Raw genomic sequence first — 19,223 nt, 5'->3', positions numbered from 1 at the left:
CCTTGACTGTTCTCACCATTCTTCTTCTCTGCCTTTCTGATATTTTTCTCGGCCTGCCACTTCTGGGCTTAACAAGAACTGTACCTGTGTTCTTCCATTTCCTTACTATGTTCCTCACAGTGGAAACGGACATGTTAAATCTCTGAGACAACTTTTTGTATCCTTCCCCTGAAAAGCTATGTTGAATAATCTTTGTTTTCAGATCATTTGAGAGTAGTTTTGAGGAGCCCATGATGCCACTCTTCATAGGAGAATCAAATAGGAGAACTACTTGCAAGTGGCCACCTTAAATACCTTTTCTCATGATTGGATACACCTGGCTATGAAGTTCAAAGCTCAATGAGGTTACAAAACCAATTTAGTGCTTCAGGAAGTCAGTAAAAAGTAGTTAGGAGTGTTCAAATAACGAAAAATTATAAGGGTGCCCATACTTTTGCACCGGTCAAATTTTGCTTAAATGCAGATTGCACAGTTTCTGTTAGTACAATAAACCTCATTTGAATCCAGAAATATAACTGAGTCCATCAGTTATTAGATATATGAAACTGAAATAGCTGTTCCAAAAACCAAAACTGTTATAAAGAAAAAAGGTTAACATTAATAGGGGTGCCCAAACTTTAACATATGACTGTAATTAGCGGACTCTTAATAGTAATGGTATGAAGTGAGAGCACATTCAGTCTTTTGAACACCTGACTGGGTAGATCCCATTGGGGCTGTGATGTTTTTATACCTTATATGTTTGCAGAAGAGAGAGGTGAATACTATCCTAGCCGATGTTATTAAGCACATGACCCCGGACCGGGCATTTGAAGAAGCCTATCCACAGGTAAGATTTCTAATACTTCGGATGCAGTAATTCTAGGTTTTTGGTACAGTTGTCAAAATGATATGCTGTAAATATGACCTGTAATATTAGTGGGTGGCTGAGAAATCTCCCTGTCCATATGTGCCTGTGCCATATCCACGGTCCGCAGCGCTGATGACCGCTCTCATTTCTATCGTGTAAGTGGCAGACTGGCCACGTGTGCTTTTTTTTTTTTTGCATGGCAATAGTCAGGCATCACATTTCGATTTTTAGGCTATGTGCACACGTAGCGTTTTAAAACGCACACCAAAAACCGGACTCCTTCCCAGAAATCGCGCGTTTTTTTCTGCGCGATTTCACCGCGATTTTACCGCGATTATGATCGCAATTTTGCCGTGATTTTCGCGTGCGATATTCAAGCACTTTCCAAGCGATTTGAAGCATCGCTTGGAAAGTGATTGACAGGTTGGTCACACTCGTCAAACATAGTGTTTGACAAGTGTGACCAGGTTTTTACTATTGAGGCCGCCTATGCAGCATCAATAGTAAAAGATAGGATGTTAAAATGCTAAAAAAAAATAAAAAAATCGGGGTATATTTACCTTCCGGCGTCCCGCGCTGCATTCCCGGGCCTCAGCGTTCCCAGTAATGCCTTGCGAGACCTGTGATGACGTAGTCTCGCGTTGCTATAGCGATCTCGCGAGACTACGTCATCACTGGACCGTGCCACAAGGCATTACTGGGAACGCTTAGGCCGGGAATGCAGCGCGGGACACCGGAAGGTAAATATACCCCGATTTTTTATTTTTTATTTTTTTTTTTTACAGGGGTATGGTACCCAGGGCCTGGAGGACAGTCTCCTCTCCTCCACACCGTGGGTACCAACCGCACATGAGATGCTTAACTTCCCGCATGGTGGGCATAGCCACATGCGGGAAGTAAGCGGTTCTCATGCATTCCTATGGGTGCGGAATCGCGGCAATTCTTTGCGATTCCGCACAAAAGAATGAGCATGCTGCGATTTTTTCCGCGATGCGATTCCGCCGCGGAAAAAAGCACAGCATGTGCGGAATGCTTTAGGAATTCATGGGGGGCGTTCTGTGCACGATTTTTAAACGTTTTTGCGCCGAAAATCGCGGCAAAAACGCTTAAAAATCGCTACGTGGGCACACAGCCTTAGGCTTTTTTTTAAATTAAATCCAGTTTCTTCTGTGCGGCACAATGAAGTCTGTGAGTGACCCGTGTAATGACGCCCTCTAAACTGGCTGATAAATGGTGGTCCTGGACTCCCCTCTGCTAACTCAGACGGGCGTGTTTGACAATTGGTCACTGTCGGCTGCTTGTATTCCGGATTCTAACATTGTATTGTATTTTTGATGAATTTATGTTGCAGCTCCAGTCTGTAATGACCAAAGTCGTTGCACATTTTCATGACTTCTCCGTCCTCTTTTCCGTGGTGAGTTATCCCTTCCGTTGTAGACATATGGATTTGCTTATACAATATAGTCGGTCGTATTATTATTAATTTTTTTTTTTTTCGATTGAAAATTTTGTTAATACTCAAATATCTTGATTTTAGGAGAAATTCCTGCCATTTATGGACATGTTCCAGAAAGAAAGTGTTAGGGTGGAGGTTTGCAAATGCATCATGGAAGCCTTTATCAAGTAAGCATTTTACACAGAAGGTTGGCACGTCAGAGTGAGGAGACTTATAGGCCATGCATGCTTTTCTGGGAAATTAAATATGCAAATTGTCTCTTCAGAGAGGAAGAGGACTATTACTCTATCGCCACTTCTAAATGTTCAGTACATATCTTCAAAACCTTAAAGGGGTTGTCCAGCCTTCGGCTACAAGTCTGCAGTCTCTCTGTGTGACTGCAGACTTGTGCATACTCAAATCGAGTACACACTGCACACTGTGAGGATTCTCCAGTGGCGGGTGTCTGACCGAAAGTATGCGATTTTCACACTTCCAATCAGTCTATGTGTGCGGCCTCGCTCAGTACGCTTGCGTTGAGTAAAGCCGCGCACATCTATTCAGCACGTGACTGCATATATGCAGATCGCATACTTGCAGTGTGCGCCGACTGCTCCCAAGACTGGAGAATCCTCACATTGTGCAGTCTGCGCGATTAGAGTATTCAGACTTGTAGCCTAAGGCTGGACAAGCCCTAGTCTCAAGAAAGGAAACTGGCCACTATCCTTGGATAGGCAATAAACTCCTGATCGCTGGGGTTCTGACTAATCTGAAAAAAAAAAGTGCTTTGTGGAGCCCTGTGTGATGGAGCGATGTGCACCACCGCTCCATTGATTCCTATGGGAGTGCCGAATGAAGCTCTTGGCTATCTCAGGTGGTCCCATAGGGAATGAATGGAGCGGAGGTGGGCACGATCGACCACTGCTCCATTCATTCTGAAGAGCCCCAATTCTCGGGATCAGTGGGACCCCCAGCGATCAGGATTGGATTTCCTATTTTGAAAGTACCCCTTTAAACTTAGACTGCAAGTTTTTAGTTGAAAAAAAATATGATAGCGCTGAATACGGCTTAGTTTCCTCCTCTACATTTCTATACGATTTGTCTTTTGTCCGTAGACATCAGCAGGAGGTGACCAAGGATCCGGTCATACTGAACGCTCTGCTCCATGTCTGTAAGACCATGCATGACTCCGTGAAGTAAGACTTTCCTTCCATTGCAGATTGTTTTGAGCTTCACTTCAATGATCGCTATTATATTGTAAACCATTGAACGCTTTTTTTTAGGGAAAAAAAATACTTAAAGGGATTTTCCATGTTTATTTTTTTTTAAGTCTATAGGCTTCGAGTACCTAAAGTATGTAACTCAACCGCCGGTTCTCCTCTGCTTCTCCCAGTCTTTGTCCATATGGTTGCAACAGAGATGTCACATTGACATTACGTGGCTGCTGCAGCCAATCACAGTGATTGATGGTTTGGGCCAATGGACTGAAAAAATTCATTTAACGCCCTAACATTCTATCTGCTTGATACGTTCTATGGTGTTAGCGACAGAAATGCTATTACAATAATAAAAGCATATGTATTTTATACATGGTTCCCCAATTATATGTCATTATTTATTAACCCCTTCATGACCCAGCCTATTTTGACCTTAATGACCTGGCCATTTTTTGCAATTCTGACCAGTGTCCCTTTATGAGGTAATAACTCTGGAACGCTTCAACGCATCTTAGCGAGTCTGAGATTCTTTTTTCATGACATATTGGGCTTCATGTTAGTGGTAAACTTAGGTCGATAATTTTTGCGTTTATTTGTGAAAAAAACAGAAATTTGGCGAAAATTTTGAAAATTTCGCAATTTTCAAATTTTGAATTTTTATTCTGCTAAACCAGAGAGTGATGTGACACAAAATAGTTACTAAATAACATTTCCCATATGTCTACTTAACATCAGCACAATTTTGGAAACAATTTTTTTTTTGTTAGGAAGTTATAAGGGTTAAAAGTTGACCAGCGATTTCTCATTTTTACAACAATATTTACAAAACCATTTTTTTTAGGGACCACCTCACATTTGAAGTCACTTTGAGGGGTCTATATGGCAGAAAATACCCAAAAGTGACACCATTCTAAAAACTGCACCCCTCAAGCTACTCAAAACTACATTCTAGGAGATTATTAACCCTTCAGGTGTTTCACAGGAACTAAAGCAACGTGGAAGGAAAAAATGGACATTTTATTTTCTCGTTCGCCTTATTGGGGGACACAGAGACCATGGGTGTATGCTGCTGCCACTAGGAGGCTGACACTATGCAAAAAAAGGTTAGCTCCTCCTCCGCAGTGTACACCCCACCGACCGGCAGGGATTTCCTCAGTTTAGCTTAGTGTCAGTAGGAGGTGGACACGGGTCTTTCATTAGACCCCTATCTACCTCGTCGTGCGTCGTTCCTTTACAGGTTCTACGGAGGGATACAGAGTGAACAGTTACATCTGTACTCCCACATGGAGTCTGCGAGTACGGCGTGTATTGCCACCCCGTATCCTTGCAGTTCTCCGCGACAGGACCAGCAGCCCAGACGGACGCCGACACCAAGACGTGCCAGCGACTCCAGGGGTCCTTGTCGCCAGTCTCCCACCCACTCGCCTACCAGAGCCTGTCGGTTGGAGGAGACACAGGAGCTCTTCAATCCAGGTAATGGATCGGGGATGGGTGAGTATGGCCTTTTTTATTTTACCTGGCTGCCCATTTCCGACGGACAGGGGGTCCTTTTCATTGGCACAGGGATGCGGGCGCTGTGGTTCTCCGCAGCCACCCTACGGGCACATCATCCTCCTTATATTGCTGCCCTCTGCTCTTCCCCTTCCCTCCCCCCTTTCTGGGGACAGGGAGCACAGGGCCTCTCCCTCCCCTTCTTCCATGCTGGGAAGCGGCTTCCGGCCGCGGCGTCCTTGTCCCGACCTCCGCGCCGACCCCCTGCTGACAGGCGGCTGCCACAACTAATTTAGGCCCCGGCTTCTGTTCGGGCCTACCGCAGCATCGCGGCCACGCCCCCCGCCCCTTTCTTCTAAGCAGGCTTTTCTCCCGCTCTCCCCAGGCCCTCCCCCCGCCTTTCCACAGCCTGTTATGGCCAGAGGGCATCGATTGGGTAACCCTGCGGCGAGCTCCGCCCTTCCCCTTCTCCTGGACGCTCGCTTCTCTACAGGAAGGCGCCATCTTCACAGCCTGTCAGCCGGACGCACATCTCCGGATATCCAGCAGCCTGTGCAGTTCTGCAAGCCTTCATTTGGTCGGCCAGCCGGACTTCACTCTGACCTGCATCCGCAGGCAGGTCGAGGAGCATCGCATTTGGGGACACTTGTCCGTGAGTAGCTCTGCACTGCAGACTGACCCTTCTCCGCCTTCTGTCCCCCAACCTTCCGGCACTACCTCTGGTTTTCATTATGTCTAACTCTAAATCTGATCGTACCCGCTCTATCGCCCTCCCCTGCACCCTAGTCAAGTTCTTTGCATGTTCTTCGTGCAATCGCAAACTTCCCTCAGGTCAGTCCTCTCCCCTCTGTCTGGATTGTAGCAATCCAATTCAGTCGGACGCCGCCCAGGAGCCATCTACGGCCCCAGGTGAGAGTGAACCCCCCATGCCTGGCTGGGCCTCCTCTCTATCTCAATCAGTGGCAGACCTCACCAAGGTGTCTCAATCCCTAGTTGCCGTTCTGGATAAGTTGCCCCTGGACACTTCGGCAGGGCCCAGCAGGTCCCAAGAGATTCCATCTGATTCAGCCAGCGTTAGTCGCAAACGACCCAGGCGAGATCCCCAGCCGGAATCCTCTCCTAGCCCCATCTCACCGCATAGCCCGTCTCAGCAACCTCCCTCTCGGGCCTCCTCTCCCGAGTCAGGTGAAGTGTTTTCGGACAGGTCATCTGAGGGGTTTTTAGAGCTGGATTCAGACCAGGATGCGAACATGAAGGTCACAGTGCAGAACCTCATTGCAGCGATCCATCATACCTTCGATATTGCTGAATCCCCTGGGAAATCCTCAGATCAGGAGGTTTCCTTCAGACGGGCAGAAACTCCCTCCAGGGTATTACCTTTCCATTCCGAGTTTGGAAAGATTTTTACCAGGGAAAGAGAAGACCCGACCAGACGCTTTCAAAGAGGGAAGCGTCTCGGCGTACTCTATCCGTTTGCTAAGGAGCTCACGGACAACTGGTCTGCTTCTCCCTCGGTGGATCCGCCCGTGTCCAGGCTTTCCAATAACACGGTTCTCCCGCTTTCAGGCGTGGCGTCCCTAAAAGATTCTAATGACAGGATTATAGAATCCCTGGCAAAGTCTGCTTTCGAAGCGGCTTCAGCGGCGGTATGTCCAATCTTTGCTTCATCCTGGGCAGCAAAGGCCATAGCCTCGTGGGCAGACGACCTCCATCAGGGCATCCTAGATAAAGCGCAACCGGAGCATTTGGCCGATCTCGCCAATCAGATCTCCCATGCGGGGGACTATCTTCTTTCCGCTTCTTTGGATGCAGCATCCTGCGCAGTTCAGGCGTCAAGCAATGTAGTTGCAATTCGACATACTATTTGGCTAAAGGCCTGGCAAGCGGACTTGTCTTCTAAAAAGTCCCTCACTAACCTGCCTTTTCAAGGGGTGCGCCTTTTTGGGTCCCAATTGGACCAGATTATTAAGGACGCCACCGGAGGCACGAGTTCACTCCTCCCTCAGTCCAAGGGGCCCTTCCAATTGGGAGGTCGACTTCTTTTCTTCAGAGACGTTTGGCTGGCCTCCGTAGAGGACGCTTGGGTCAGGGAGGTCGTATCCTCAGGATACAAGATAGAGTTCGTCTCTCTTCCACGGGATCGTTTCTTCGAATCCCGGCCTCCAAAAGATCCAGCCTTGATCCCGGGGTTCTCTACGGCTATCGCCTCTCTTCTCAGTTCCGGAGTGATTGTGCCCGTTCCCGAATCGGAGCGCTTCACAGGGTTTTATTCGAACCTGTTTGTAGTGCCGAAAAAAGACGGCGCAGTTCGTCCCATCTTGGATCTCAAGCGGCTCAACAAGAGAGTCCGCCTTCGCCACTTCCGAATGGAGTCGCTTCGCTCGGTCATCGCTTCCATGGAGGAGCAGGAATTCATGTGCTCAATAGACATCCAAGATGCCTATTTACATGTTCCAATCTTCTCCGGACATCAGAAGTTTCTGCGTTTTGCGATTCGGCAGCACCATTACCAATTCGTCGCACTGCCCTTCGGTCTCGCCACCGCTCCCAGAGTCTTCATGAAGATCATGGCTGCGTTGATGGCTTTGTTGAGAGTCAGAGGTCTCGTTCTTTTTCCGTACCTCGACGATATTCTGATCAAAGCTCCCTCATTTCAACAGGCTCACCAAAGTTTGTTAATCGTCCTGGACACTCTTTCCAATTTCGGGTGGATCGTCAACAGGAGAAAGTCCTGCCTGGTTCCTACCCAACGTCTGGTCTTTCTAGGCCTACTGTTCGACACTCACCGGTCAAGGGTCTTTCTCCCTCAAGAGAAGATCCTTTCCCTGCAGCAGGAGGTACGATCGCTGCAGATCACACGATCCCCGTCCCTCCGTACAGCCATGAGGGTCCTGGGAAAGATGGTGGCGGCGATAGAGGCGGTTCCCTTTGCCCAATTTCACGCCAGACCTCTCCAGCAGGCCATTCTGTCGAGATGGAACAGGTCGCCTCTGTACCTGGATCGCCCTGTCCATCTTTCATGCCGGATCAAGCGGTCTCTCAACTGGTGGTTGACGTCACCTCTCATCCTATCGGGTCGATCCTTCCTTCCCATTCACTGGCAGATAGTAACCACAGATGCCAGTCTCCTCGGCTGGGGTGCAGTGTTCCGCAACCACACTGTTCAGGGTCGATTGTCGGATCGGGAATCAGCACTACCGATCAACGTTCTAGAGATTCGAGCGATCCATCTGGCTCTCGTTCACTGGGAGAGGCTTCTCAAGGGACTGCCTGTTCGGGTTCAGACAGACAATGCCACAGCAGTGGCATATGTCAACCGCCAAGGGGGAACACGGAGTGTCTCAGCCCTGGCGGAGGTGTCCAAAATTCTTCTTTGGGCGGAGATTTCCGTTCCGACAATTTCCGCGGTCCACATCCCCGGCGTAGACAACTGGGCCGCCGATTTTCGCAGCCGCGAGGGTCTCGCGGCGGGAGAGTGGTCCCTACATCCGGAGGTGTTTCATCTGCTCTGCCTTCGGTGGGGAACCCCGGATGTAGATCTCATGGCGTCTCGCCTCAACAGGAAAGTCCCGCAATTCGTGTCCAGGTCTCGGGACCCTCTGGCAGTGGGCGCCGACGCCCTGGCCGTTCCTTGGTCCCAGTTCGATCTTCCCTACCTGTTCCCTCCTCTGCCTCTTCTACCCAAGCTGTTGAAGAAGATCAAGGCAGAAGGAATTCCAGTCATTCTCATCTCCCCGAATTGGCCCAGAAGGTCTTGGTTCGCGGACATTGTCAATCTTCTCGCGGACGCTCCCTGGAAGCTTCCGGACAGAGCAGATCTGCTGTCCCAAGGTCCGATTTGCCACCCCAATTCTCGGCCGCTCAATTTAACGGCCTGGCTGTTGAGACCGAGGTTTTGAAACGAGCTGGATTTTCCGACCAAGTAATTCAGACCATGATCCGAGCCAGAAAGCCATCATCTTCCAAGATCTACTACCGTACTTGGAAGGCCTATTTCACTTGGTGTGAGACCAATGACATCGCGCCCATGTACTTTTCGCTCCCTTCAGTCCTAGCCTTTCTCCAGGCAGGATTGGAAGCGGGGCTTGCCCTCAGTTCCTTGAAGGGGCAAGTTTCGGAGCTGTCCATTTTGTTTCAGAGAACGTTGACTTCCTGTCCTCAAGTCAAGACCTTTCTTCAGGGCGTGGCTCACACGGTTCCGCCGTACAGGGCGCCCGTGGATCCATGGGATCTTAATCTGGTTCTTGAGGTTCTGCAAGGTTCTCCCTTTGAACCTCTCAGGGAAGTTTCCCTTTCTCTCCTTTCTTGGAAGGTGGCCTTTCTGGTGGCCATCACCTCCGTCCGGCGCGTGTCGGAATTGGCAGCTCTTTCTTGCCGCTCTCCCTTTCTGGTGCTTCACCAGGATAAGGTAGTTCTGCGGCCTCCGCCCTCCTTCCTTCCGAAGGTGGTGTCCTCGTTTCACCTCAATGAGGATATCGTGCTACCGTCCTTCTGTCCGAGTCCAACTCATCCCCGAGAGCGGTCTTTGAACAAGCTGGACCTGGTTAGGACAATAAGAGTCTATCTGTCTAGGACGGCTTCCTTGCGAAAGACAGAGTCTCTTTTCATTATTCCAGATGGGGCGCGGAAAGGTCTCCCAGCGTCAAAGGCCACTATTGCTCGCTGGATCAGATCGGCAATTTTGGAAGCCTACCGAGTTAAGCGTCGCGGAGCCCCTCCGGGGATCAGGGCCCACTCTACTCGGGCGGTGGGTGCCTCCTGGGCGGTACGCCACAGAGCTTCCGCGCTGCAGCTTTGCAAAGCTGCAACATGGTCATCGGTTCACACGTTTGTGAAATTCTACAGAGTCCACACCTATGCTTCGGCGGACGCCAGCCTAGGTAGAAGGATTCTGCAGGCCGCGGTGGTGAGTCCGCTGGCCTGATGGAAGTTTGTTTCCCACCCCAGGGACTGCTTTTGGACGTCCCATGGTCTCTGTGTCCCCCAATAAGGCGAACGAGAAAACAGGATTTTTTTGGTTGCTTACCGTAAAATCTGTTTCTCGGAGCCTTCATTGGGGGACACAGCACCCTCCCATGTTCTACAGCTCCTGTTCTTACTTTGGTTGAATGGTTACAGTTGAGTTGTTTGTTCTGTTTTCAATCTATTCTGTTACTTCTCCTACTGCTTTCTCACTAACTGAGGAAATCCCTGCCGGTCGGTGGGATGTACACTGTGGAGGAGGAGCTAACCTTTTTTTGCATAGTGTCAGCCTCCTAGTGGCAGCAGCATACACCCCCATGGTCTCTGTGTCCCCCAATGAAGGCTCCGAGAAACAGATTTTACGGTAAGCAACCAAAAAATCCTGTTTTTTGCACCACAAATTTTCTTTTATCATTAATTTTTTTCATTTTCACACGGGCTACAGGATAAAATGGATCCTAAAATTTGTTGGGCAATTTCTCCTGAGTACACCGATACCTCATATGTGGTCATAAACCACTGTTTGGGCGCACGGCAGGGCTCGGAAGGGAAGGAGCACATTTGACTTTTTGAATGGAAAATATGCTGGAATATTTAGCGCTTGCCATGTCGCGTTTGGAGAGTCGCTGTGCGCCTAAGCACTGGAGCTTCCCCACAAGTGACCCCATTTTGGAAACTAGACCCCCCAAGAAACTTATCTAGATGCATAGTGATCACTTTGAACCCCCAGGTGCTTCACAAATTGATCCGTAAAAAAAAAAGTACTTTTTTTTCACAAAAATTATCTTTTAGCCTCAGTTTTTTCATTTTCACGTGGGCAACAGGATAAAATGGATCCTAAAATTTGTTGGACAATTTCTCCTGAGTACACCGATACCTCATATGTGGTAATAAACCACTGTTTGGGCGTACAGCAGGGTCTGGAAGGGAAGGAGCACCATTTGACTTTTTGAATGGAAAATTCGCTCCAATCGTTATCGGACACCATGTCGCGTTTGGAGTGCCCCTGTGTGCCTAAACATTGGAGCTCCCCCACAAGTGATACCATTTTGGAAACTAGACCCCTTAAGGAACTTATCTAGATGCATAGTGAGCACTTTGAACCCCCAGGTGCTTCACAGAAGTTTATAACGTAGAGCCGTGAAAATAAAATATAATTTTTTTTCCTTAAAAATGATTTTTTAGCACGCTATTTTTTATTTTCACAAGGGTAACAGGAGAAATTGGACCACAAAAGTTGTTGTCCAGTTTGTCCTGAGTACGCTGGTACCCCATATGTGGGGGGAACCACTGTTTGGGCGCACGGCAGGGCTCAGAAGGGAAGGAGTGCCATTTGACTTTTTGAAATGAAAATTAGCTCCAATTGTTAGAGGACACCATGTCGTGTTTGGAGAGCCCCTGTGTGCCTAAACTTTGGAGCTCCCCCACAAATGACCCCATTATGGAAACTAGACCCCCTAAGGAACTTATCTAGATGCATAGTGAGCACTTTGAACCCCCAGGTGCTTCACAGAAGTTTATAACGTAGAGCCGTGAAAATAAAAAATATTTTTTTTTCTTAAAAAAAATATTTTTAGACCGCAATTTTTTATTTTCACAGGGGTACCAGGATAAATTGGACAACAAAATTTGTTGTACAGTTAGTCCTGAGTACACTGGTACCCCATATGTCGGGGGGGGACCACTGTTTGGGCACACGTCGGGGCTCAGCAGGGAGGTAGTGACATTTTGAAATGCTGACTTTGATGGCATGGTCTGCGGGCGTCATGTTACATTTGCAGAGCCCCTGTGTGCCTAAACAGTAGAAACCCCCCGCATGTGACCTCATTTTGGAAACTATACCCCCCAAGGAACTTTTCTAGATGTGTGGTGAGCACCTTGAACCCCCAAGTGCTTCACATAAGTTTATAATGCAGAGCCGTGAAAATAAAAAATCATTTTTTTTTCCTAAAAAAAAAAAAAAGATTTTTAGCCCGCAATTTTTTTTCACAAGAGTAACAGGATGAATTAGACCCCAAACGTTGTTGTACAGTTTGTCCTGAGTACGCTGGTACCCCATATGTGGGGGGGGAACCACTGTTTGGGCACACGTCAGGGCTCGGAAGGGAAGTAGTGACATTTTGAAATGCTGACTTTGATGGCATGGTCTGCGGGCATCATGTTACATTTGCAGAGCCCTTGATGTACCTAAACTGTGGAAACCCCCCACAAGTGACCCCATTTTGGAAACTAGACCCCATAAGGAAGTTGCCTAGATGTGTGGTGAGCACACTGAACCCCCAAGTGCTTCACAGAAGATTATAACGCAGAGCCATTAAAATAAAAAATAATTTTTTTTCCCTCAAAAAATGATTTTTTAGCTCGCAATTTTTTATTTTCACAAGGGTAACAGGAGAAATTGGACTCCAAAAGTTGTTGTCCAGTTTGTCCTGAGTACGCTGGTACCCCATATGTTGGGGGGAACCATTGTTTGGGCACACGTCAGGGCTCGGAATGGAAGTAGTGACGTTTTGAAATGCAGACTTTGATGGAATAGTCTGCGGTCGTCATTACGTTTGCAGAGCCTCTGATGTGCCTAAACAGTGGAAACCCCCCACAAGTGACCCCATTTTGGAAACTAGACCTTCCAAGGAACGTATGTAAGATGTGTTGTGAGCACTTTGAACCCCCAAGTGCTTCACAGAAGTTTATAATGCAGAGACGTGAAAATGAAAAAATCATTTTTTTCCACAAAAATAATTTTTTAGCCCCCAATTTTTTATTTTCCCAAGGGTAACACGAGAAAGTGGTCCCCAAAAGTTGTTGTGCAATTTTTCCTGAGTACGCTGATACCCCATATGTTGGGGTAAACCACTGTTTGGGCACATGTCAGGGCTTGGAAGGGAGGGTGCACCGTTTGACTTTGACTTTTCAACGCAAAATTGGCTGGAATCAATGGTTGCACCATGTCGCGTTTGGAGACCCCCTGATGTGCCTAAACAGTGGAAACCCCTCAATTCTAACTCCAACCCTAACCCCAACACACCCCTAACCACAGCCCTAACCCTAACACATCCCTAACCACAAGCCTAACCCTAATTCCAACGCTAACCCTAATTCCAACCCTAAACCTAATTCCAACCCTAATTCCAACCCTAACCCTAATTCAACCCTAACCCTCTTTCCAACCCTAACCCTCTTTCCAACCCTAACCCTCTTTCCAACCCTAACCCTCTTTCCAACCCTAACCCTCTTTCCAACCCTAACCCTCTTTCCAACCCTAACCCTCTTTCCAACCCTAACCCTAACCCTCTTTCCAACCCTAACCCTCTTTCCAACCCTAACCCTCTTTCCAACCCTAACCCTAACCCTCTTTTCAACCCTAATCCTAACCCGAATGGAAAAATAAAAATAAAAATATTTTCTTTACTTTATTAGTTGTGCCTACCTATGGGGGTGATAATCGGGGGGTTTATTTACTTTTTCTTTCATTTTGATCACTGTGAGAGTGATCAAAATGAAAGAATGGAATCTGCAGCCGGCAGATTCGGGCGGGCGCACTGCGCATGCGCCCGCCATTTTCCAAAATGGCGGCGCCCATGAACTGGACCCGCCGGACACCGGGAGCGACAGGGGGACTTAGAAGGTGCCGGGTGAGGTGAGAGGGGGTGAGGGGGTTATCGGAAGCTGGCGGGGAGCAGAGGGAATGGGAGGGGGGCAGATCGCCGCTGTCATTCAGTTGCGGGGGGGGGGGGGGGCGATCGCCGGTGGGGGGGTGGAATCGGTGTCTCCAGCCATGTCCGATGCTACAGCAGCATCAGCCATGGCTGGATTGTAACATTTCATCAATTTTCATTGATGAAATATTACTATCGCTCTGATTGGCTGTTAAAAGTGAAACAGCCAATCAGAGCGATCGTAACCACGTGGGGGCGAAGCCACGCCCCCTGTGGCAAAGAACAAAGCCCCCTGTATCTGCGGTCGGGTGACCTTTCAGTGACCTAGGTCACCCGACCCGCAGGGGGGCTTTAAAGTCATGACGCCACATAGGCGTCATGGGTCGTTCTGGCACGACTTTTCATGACGCCTACGTGGCGTCAAAGGTCGTGAAGGGGTTAAAGGGGTTGGACAGATGATAACCGGCTGATAGGTTGGTGTCTCATCACAAGGAACCTGCATCGATTGGCAAATCGGGTAATTTCTGTCCACATTATAAAATAGCGCGGCAAGTCAGATGCATGACCGCCACTCCATCTATTCTCAGTAGGGCTTCCAGATAAGGCCGAGCGCAGCCCTCAGCTGCCCCATAGAGAATGTACGGAGTAGCGATCCAGCATGTGTACTGCCGCTCCATTCTTATAGTGAGAAAAGTGTGCTGTTCTGCCGATTGGTGCAGATCCTAGCAGTTGGACCACCACTGATCAATCATGTATATCTTGCTTCCACCAGAGAGCAATCTTTAAGTATGGCACTTACAGTTCTCTCTTCGCAGTGCTCTGACTCTGGAGGATGAGAAGAGGATGCTGGCTCACCTCATTAATGGATTCATCAGAATGGTAGGCAGATTCCTGCATCTCATCATGTACATGGACGACTAATGCTTTCCTATAGCTTTTTATTATTTGCATTCCACATAGAAGAAATCACTGATTTTTTTGCCAAGTGCGTTTATATTCTTGAAAACTCTTTTACAGTTCTGGAAAGATTTTATCCTCTCTTATAGTGTAAGATGGTTATTTTTCTTTGTGTCTTAAAGTTTGCCTTTTATACCCTTGGTGAATATGTTATTGAGTGGGTAAGCTGCATTTAGTAATACATGGCAACTATTCAAATGCATGACTTCCACGTTTTACTTGCACAGGTCGATCTAGCAAGACCACTGATGTGTTGTTTTTTATAAGTATATGGCCAGCTATATACACACCACTCAAAATAATATAGGGAACACTTAAACAACACAATGTAACTCTAAGTCAATCACACGTCTGTGAAATCAACCTGTCCAGTTATGAAGCAACACTGATTGTGAATCAATTTATCCTGCTGTTGTGCAAATGGAACAGACAACATGTAGAAATGATAGGCAATTAGCAAGACAACCCCTACAACCCACAGAAGTTGCTCAGGTAATGCAGCTCATCCAGAATGGCACATCAATGCGAGCTGTGGCAAAGAAGGGTAGCTGTGTCTGTCAGCACAGTGTCCAGAACATGGAGCAGATACCAGGAATTAGGGCAGTACTCCAGGAGTTGTGGAGGGGGCCGTAGGAAGGCAACAACCCAGCAGCAGGACCGCAACCTCCTCCTTTGTGCACGGAGGAAAAGCAGTGCCAGAGCCCTGCAAAATGACCTCCAGCAGGTCATTAACATCCATGTGTCTGCTCAAACTGTCAGAAACAGACTCCATGAGGGTGGTATGAGGGCCCGACGTCAACAAGTGGGTCTTGTGCTTACAGCTCAACACCGTGCAGGACGTTTGGCATTTGCCAGACAACTCCAAAATTGGCAGATTCGACATTGGCGCCCTGTGCTCTTCAGGGATGAGAGCAGGTTCACACTGAACACGTGACAGACATGACAGAGTCTGGACATGCTGTGGAGAATGTTCTGGGCAACATCCGCATGATTGGTTCGTCAGTTATGTTGTGGGGAGGCATTTCTTTGGAGGGCCGCCCAGCCCTCCATGTATTAGCCAGAGGTACCTTGACTGTCATTAGGTGCCGGGATGAAATCCTCTGACCCATTGTGAGACTGTGCAGTGGACCCTGGGTTCCTTCTGATGCATGACAGTGCTATGCCTCATGTGGCTGAAGTGTGTCAGCAGTTCCTGCATGATGAAGGCATTGGCAGCTATGGACTGCCACGCCCGTTCCTCAGACCTGAATCAAATAGAGCACATCTGGGACATTGTGTCTTGTTCCATTCACCAACGCCATATTGCACCACAGACTGTCCAGGAGTTGGCGGATGCTTTAGTCCAGGTCTGGGAGGAGATTCCTCAGGAGAACATCCGCCTCATCAGGACCATGCCCAGGTGTCATAGGAAGGTCAAACAGGCACGTGGAAGCCACACACAGTACTGAGCATCATTTCCTTGTCATGAGGCATTTCCACTGAAGTTGGATCAGCCTGTAATTTGATTTTCCACTTTGATTTTGAGTATCATTCCAAATCCAGACCTCCATGGGATATTAATTTTGATTTACATTGATCATTTTTATGTTGTATTCTTCTCAAAGCATTCCACTATGTAATGAATAATGATCTGCAACTGGAATATTTCATTCAGTGATATATAGAATGTGTATTTTAGTGTTCCCTTTATTTTTTTTAAGCAGTGTATTTCCCCTGCAGAGCATAGACAGTACAAGTACACCAGAGCAGGATGTGCAGGTGAAATATTTAATATGCTGCATTTCAGCGTTGTGTCAGTAGGTGGCGCTATGTCTTACTATACAAGTTCCCATGCCTATAGGATTTGCTATTGTCTTCCAGTAGTAACCCCGGGGCTTATGGGAAATTAGTGATGCTTGGGACCACAGAAACATTGGGGATATGAAGACCATGTCAGCTTTAAGAGACCATCCTACAAGATTTACTTAACATAACACAACTTTCATTGTTGTTTTATATAATCTTGTCCAGCATGGAAAGTCATGAAACTTTGCAGATCACTTTATTAGACAATTCGTCTTCATTCCTGTAAAAAAAAAAGTATATAAGTGGCTTCTAAAACCCTGATTTTTTTTCCCCCAGTTTATATGTCAGCTGCATTGATAGAAGAACGTAGTTGTGTGGAGTACAGATGATGGCAGTGATGGGTCAGCACCTGAGTGTTCTGCTGATCACAACAATCTCCTGGAGCAGCTTCTCCCCGCAGTTTGTGAGACCCCGGTGCTGAGCTGACACTTTCACTGCCATCTTCTGTACTCCAAATGAATATATTCTGATATCCATGCAGCTGAAGGCAGAGAAATAGACTTCGGGAAAGCCGGGGTTTGGAAGATACTTTCAAGCAATTTTTTTTTTTTTTTTTTTACAGGAAATAAAAAAAAAAATCCAGTAATAAAGTGATTTGCAAAGTTTCATAACTTTACATGCTGGAGAAAATTATTAAAGAAAAGAAAAAAAAAAGTTTATTTCCTCTTTTAAGTGATGCAGAATTGCAGTGTGCTTTACTGTAGGCGCTGTCACAGGTGATGGCGTTACACCAGACCGGCCGCTGACTCTCTGTGTAATTCTCAGGTCTCCTTCGGGCGTGACTTTGAACAACAGCTCAGTTTTTATGTGGAGGCCAGAGCGCTATTCTGCAATCTGGAGCCGGTTCTTGTCCATCTAATCCATGTGAGTTGTGTCCAGGAGGGGATGTCTCTGCTGTAAAGTGACGCCGCACATAGCGCTCTGTGTATGTTACATATTACTCAGTACTCCTGAGGATCGCCTGCAGCGCTCCTGACATACTGCTCTCCCCGCTGTATACTAATAATGCACCTCCATGTATTTCCAGATCATCATTGTGGCGTTCTCTTGTTTTGTTTCCCATTCTGTCTCTCGCCTGCTCGCTCTCTCACGCCGTTGCTCACTTTCTCGCTCCGTTGCTTGCTCTCTCACGCCGTTGCTCGCTGTCTCACAGTTTCTCGCTCTCTCGCGCCGTTGCTCGCTGTCTCACAGTTTCTCGTTCTGTCGCGCTCTCGTTCTGTCACGCTCTCTCATTCTGTCACGCTCGTTCCATCGCTCTCGCTCGCTTTCTCACTCTCTTGCTCCCTCTCTCCAGCTTTCTTCTCTCGCTCTCTTCTCTCTCGCTCGCTCCGTCACTTGCGCTCTCGCTCGCTCCGTCACTTGCGCTCTCGCTCCGTCACTTGCGCTCTCGCTCCGTCACTTGCGCTCTCGCTCCGTCACTTGCGCTCTCGCTCCGTCACTTGCGCTCTCGCTCCGTCACTTGCGCTCTCGCTCTGTCTTTTGCGCTCTTGCTCTCACCAGCTTTCTCGCTCTTGCCACTGTGGACCCTACAAGCCCCACAACCTCCATAATCAGCAGTAGGCTGCAGCAGCCGCCCAGAGCTGTCAGACTCGATATATCCTATGAATGACATCGGCCATATAGAGTTCTCCTGTACATTAGTCGGTGACAGTGGAGACAGTCTCCTCTTGAAAGATCTATAGAAATCACTGTATTTCTTGGCAAAGATTTCGGCTGATCAGAAATGACTCTAATAAATAAGATCTGCATTTAATAGTCACTTTGTTGTTTCTTCAGAGTGTCAACAATTTGGCCATGGAAACCAAGAAGGTGATGAAAGGGAATCACTCAAGAAAGACGGCCTCGTTTGTCAGGGTAAGTGGGATGTCACTTTTCCCCCCATAATTATGGATTAGGATTGTTAAAGTGTTCACAATATTTATAAATAATTTCTTTAATTTTTAAAGTGTTTGTCCACTACTGTATAAACTAATCTAACAGGGCTGTTCCGGTTCCAGAAAAAAAACTTCCCCTGGTGCAGTTTGTATTTTTGTTAAAGTTTCGCTTTACTCACCCTCCCTAGGTCCACCAAGGAGTCTCCGCCGCTACGTCCAGTATCTGTTATTGTCTGCAATACTGACGTCCCGTAGACAGCACTGCAGCCAATCAGGGGCTGAGCTGCTCCGAGCAGCTTGTGCCGTTATCTCGGACAGAACCACTGAGCTCGCTTATCAGCTGCACCTCTGTCAACATGACGTCAGCGCTGCCAACAATTACAGACACCAGGAGCAATGGCGGAAACTCAACACTGGACCTGAGGAGGGTGAGTAAAGCACAGTTGTTTTTTCATCCTTCCATTGTCCTGGGCCCATCCAGGCTAACTTTTATAGTAGCGGACAATTCCTATTCCTAATTCACTATTGAAATGAAATATTACAGTGAAACTCTGGAAGGAGAAGTTTGGATGTATCTGTGTGTATACTTGATTTACTTTTTAAATCAAGTAATTTGTATTATTTTTTATATCTGTAAACTTATACATCCTATTTCTTTCACTATGAAAGCTGTCATACAAGTCTCATGTTCCTTGTTTGTTCCAGGCGTGCGTTGCCTTCTGTTTTATCACCATTCCTTCCCTGACCAGCATCTTCACCCGACTCAACCTGTACCTGCATTCTGGCCAAGTGGCTCTTGCAAACCAATGCCTTTCCCAAGGTAAGTACAGGACAGGTGCATTCCAACATATTACTAAAAGGATTATGTCCCATCTTCATAGATGGACACTGTCAGATGGACCTGGTCGATCCAAGCAATTTTGCAATTTACTGCTT

General features: G+C 47.5%; 1 protein-coding gene across 1 annotated transcript in view; it reads left to right on the top strand.

The window, feature by feature from the left end:
• VPS35L (VPS35 endosomal protein sorting factor like) overlaps positions 1-19,223 on the top strand; it is a 103,227-nt gene that overhangs the window by 57,061 nt on the left and 26,943 nt on the right. Inside the window, exons 19-26 of the mRNA XM_073542967.1 lie at positions 749-829; positions 2,202-2,264; positions 2,388-2,473; positions 3,401-3,481; positions 14,427-14,490; positions 17,179-17,277; positions 18,190-18,267; positions 18,993-19,107. Coding sequence (XP_073399068.1) covers positions 749-829; positions 2,202-2,264; positions 2,388-2,473; positions 3,401-3,481; positions 14,427-14,490; positions 17,179-17,277; positions 18,190-18,267; positions 18,993-19,107 — 667 coding nt within the window. The remainder of the gene's footprint in view (positions 1-748; positions 830-2,201; positions 2,265-2,387; positions 2,474-3,400; positions 3,482-14,426; positions 14,491-17,178; positions 17,278-18,189; positions 18,268-18,992; positions 19,108-19,223) is intronic.

Source organism: Dendrobates tinctorius, unplaced genomic scaffold (genome assembly GCF_039654945.1).
Source record: "Dendrobates tinctorius isolate UK_male_01 unplaced genomic scaffold, ASM3965494v1 ptg000129l, whole genome shotgun sequence".
Classification (NCBI taxonomy): domain Eukaryota; kingdom Metazoa; phylum Chordata; class Amphibia; order Anura; family Dendrobatidae; genus Dendrobates; species Dendrobates tinctorius.
The sequence above is the reverse complement of the archived record's forward strand: the minus strand, read 5'-3'. Positions and strand labels throughout refer to the sequence as shown.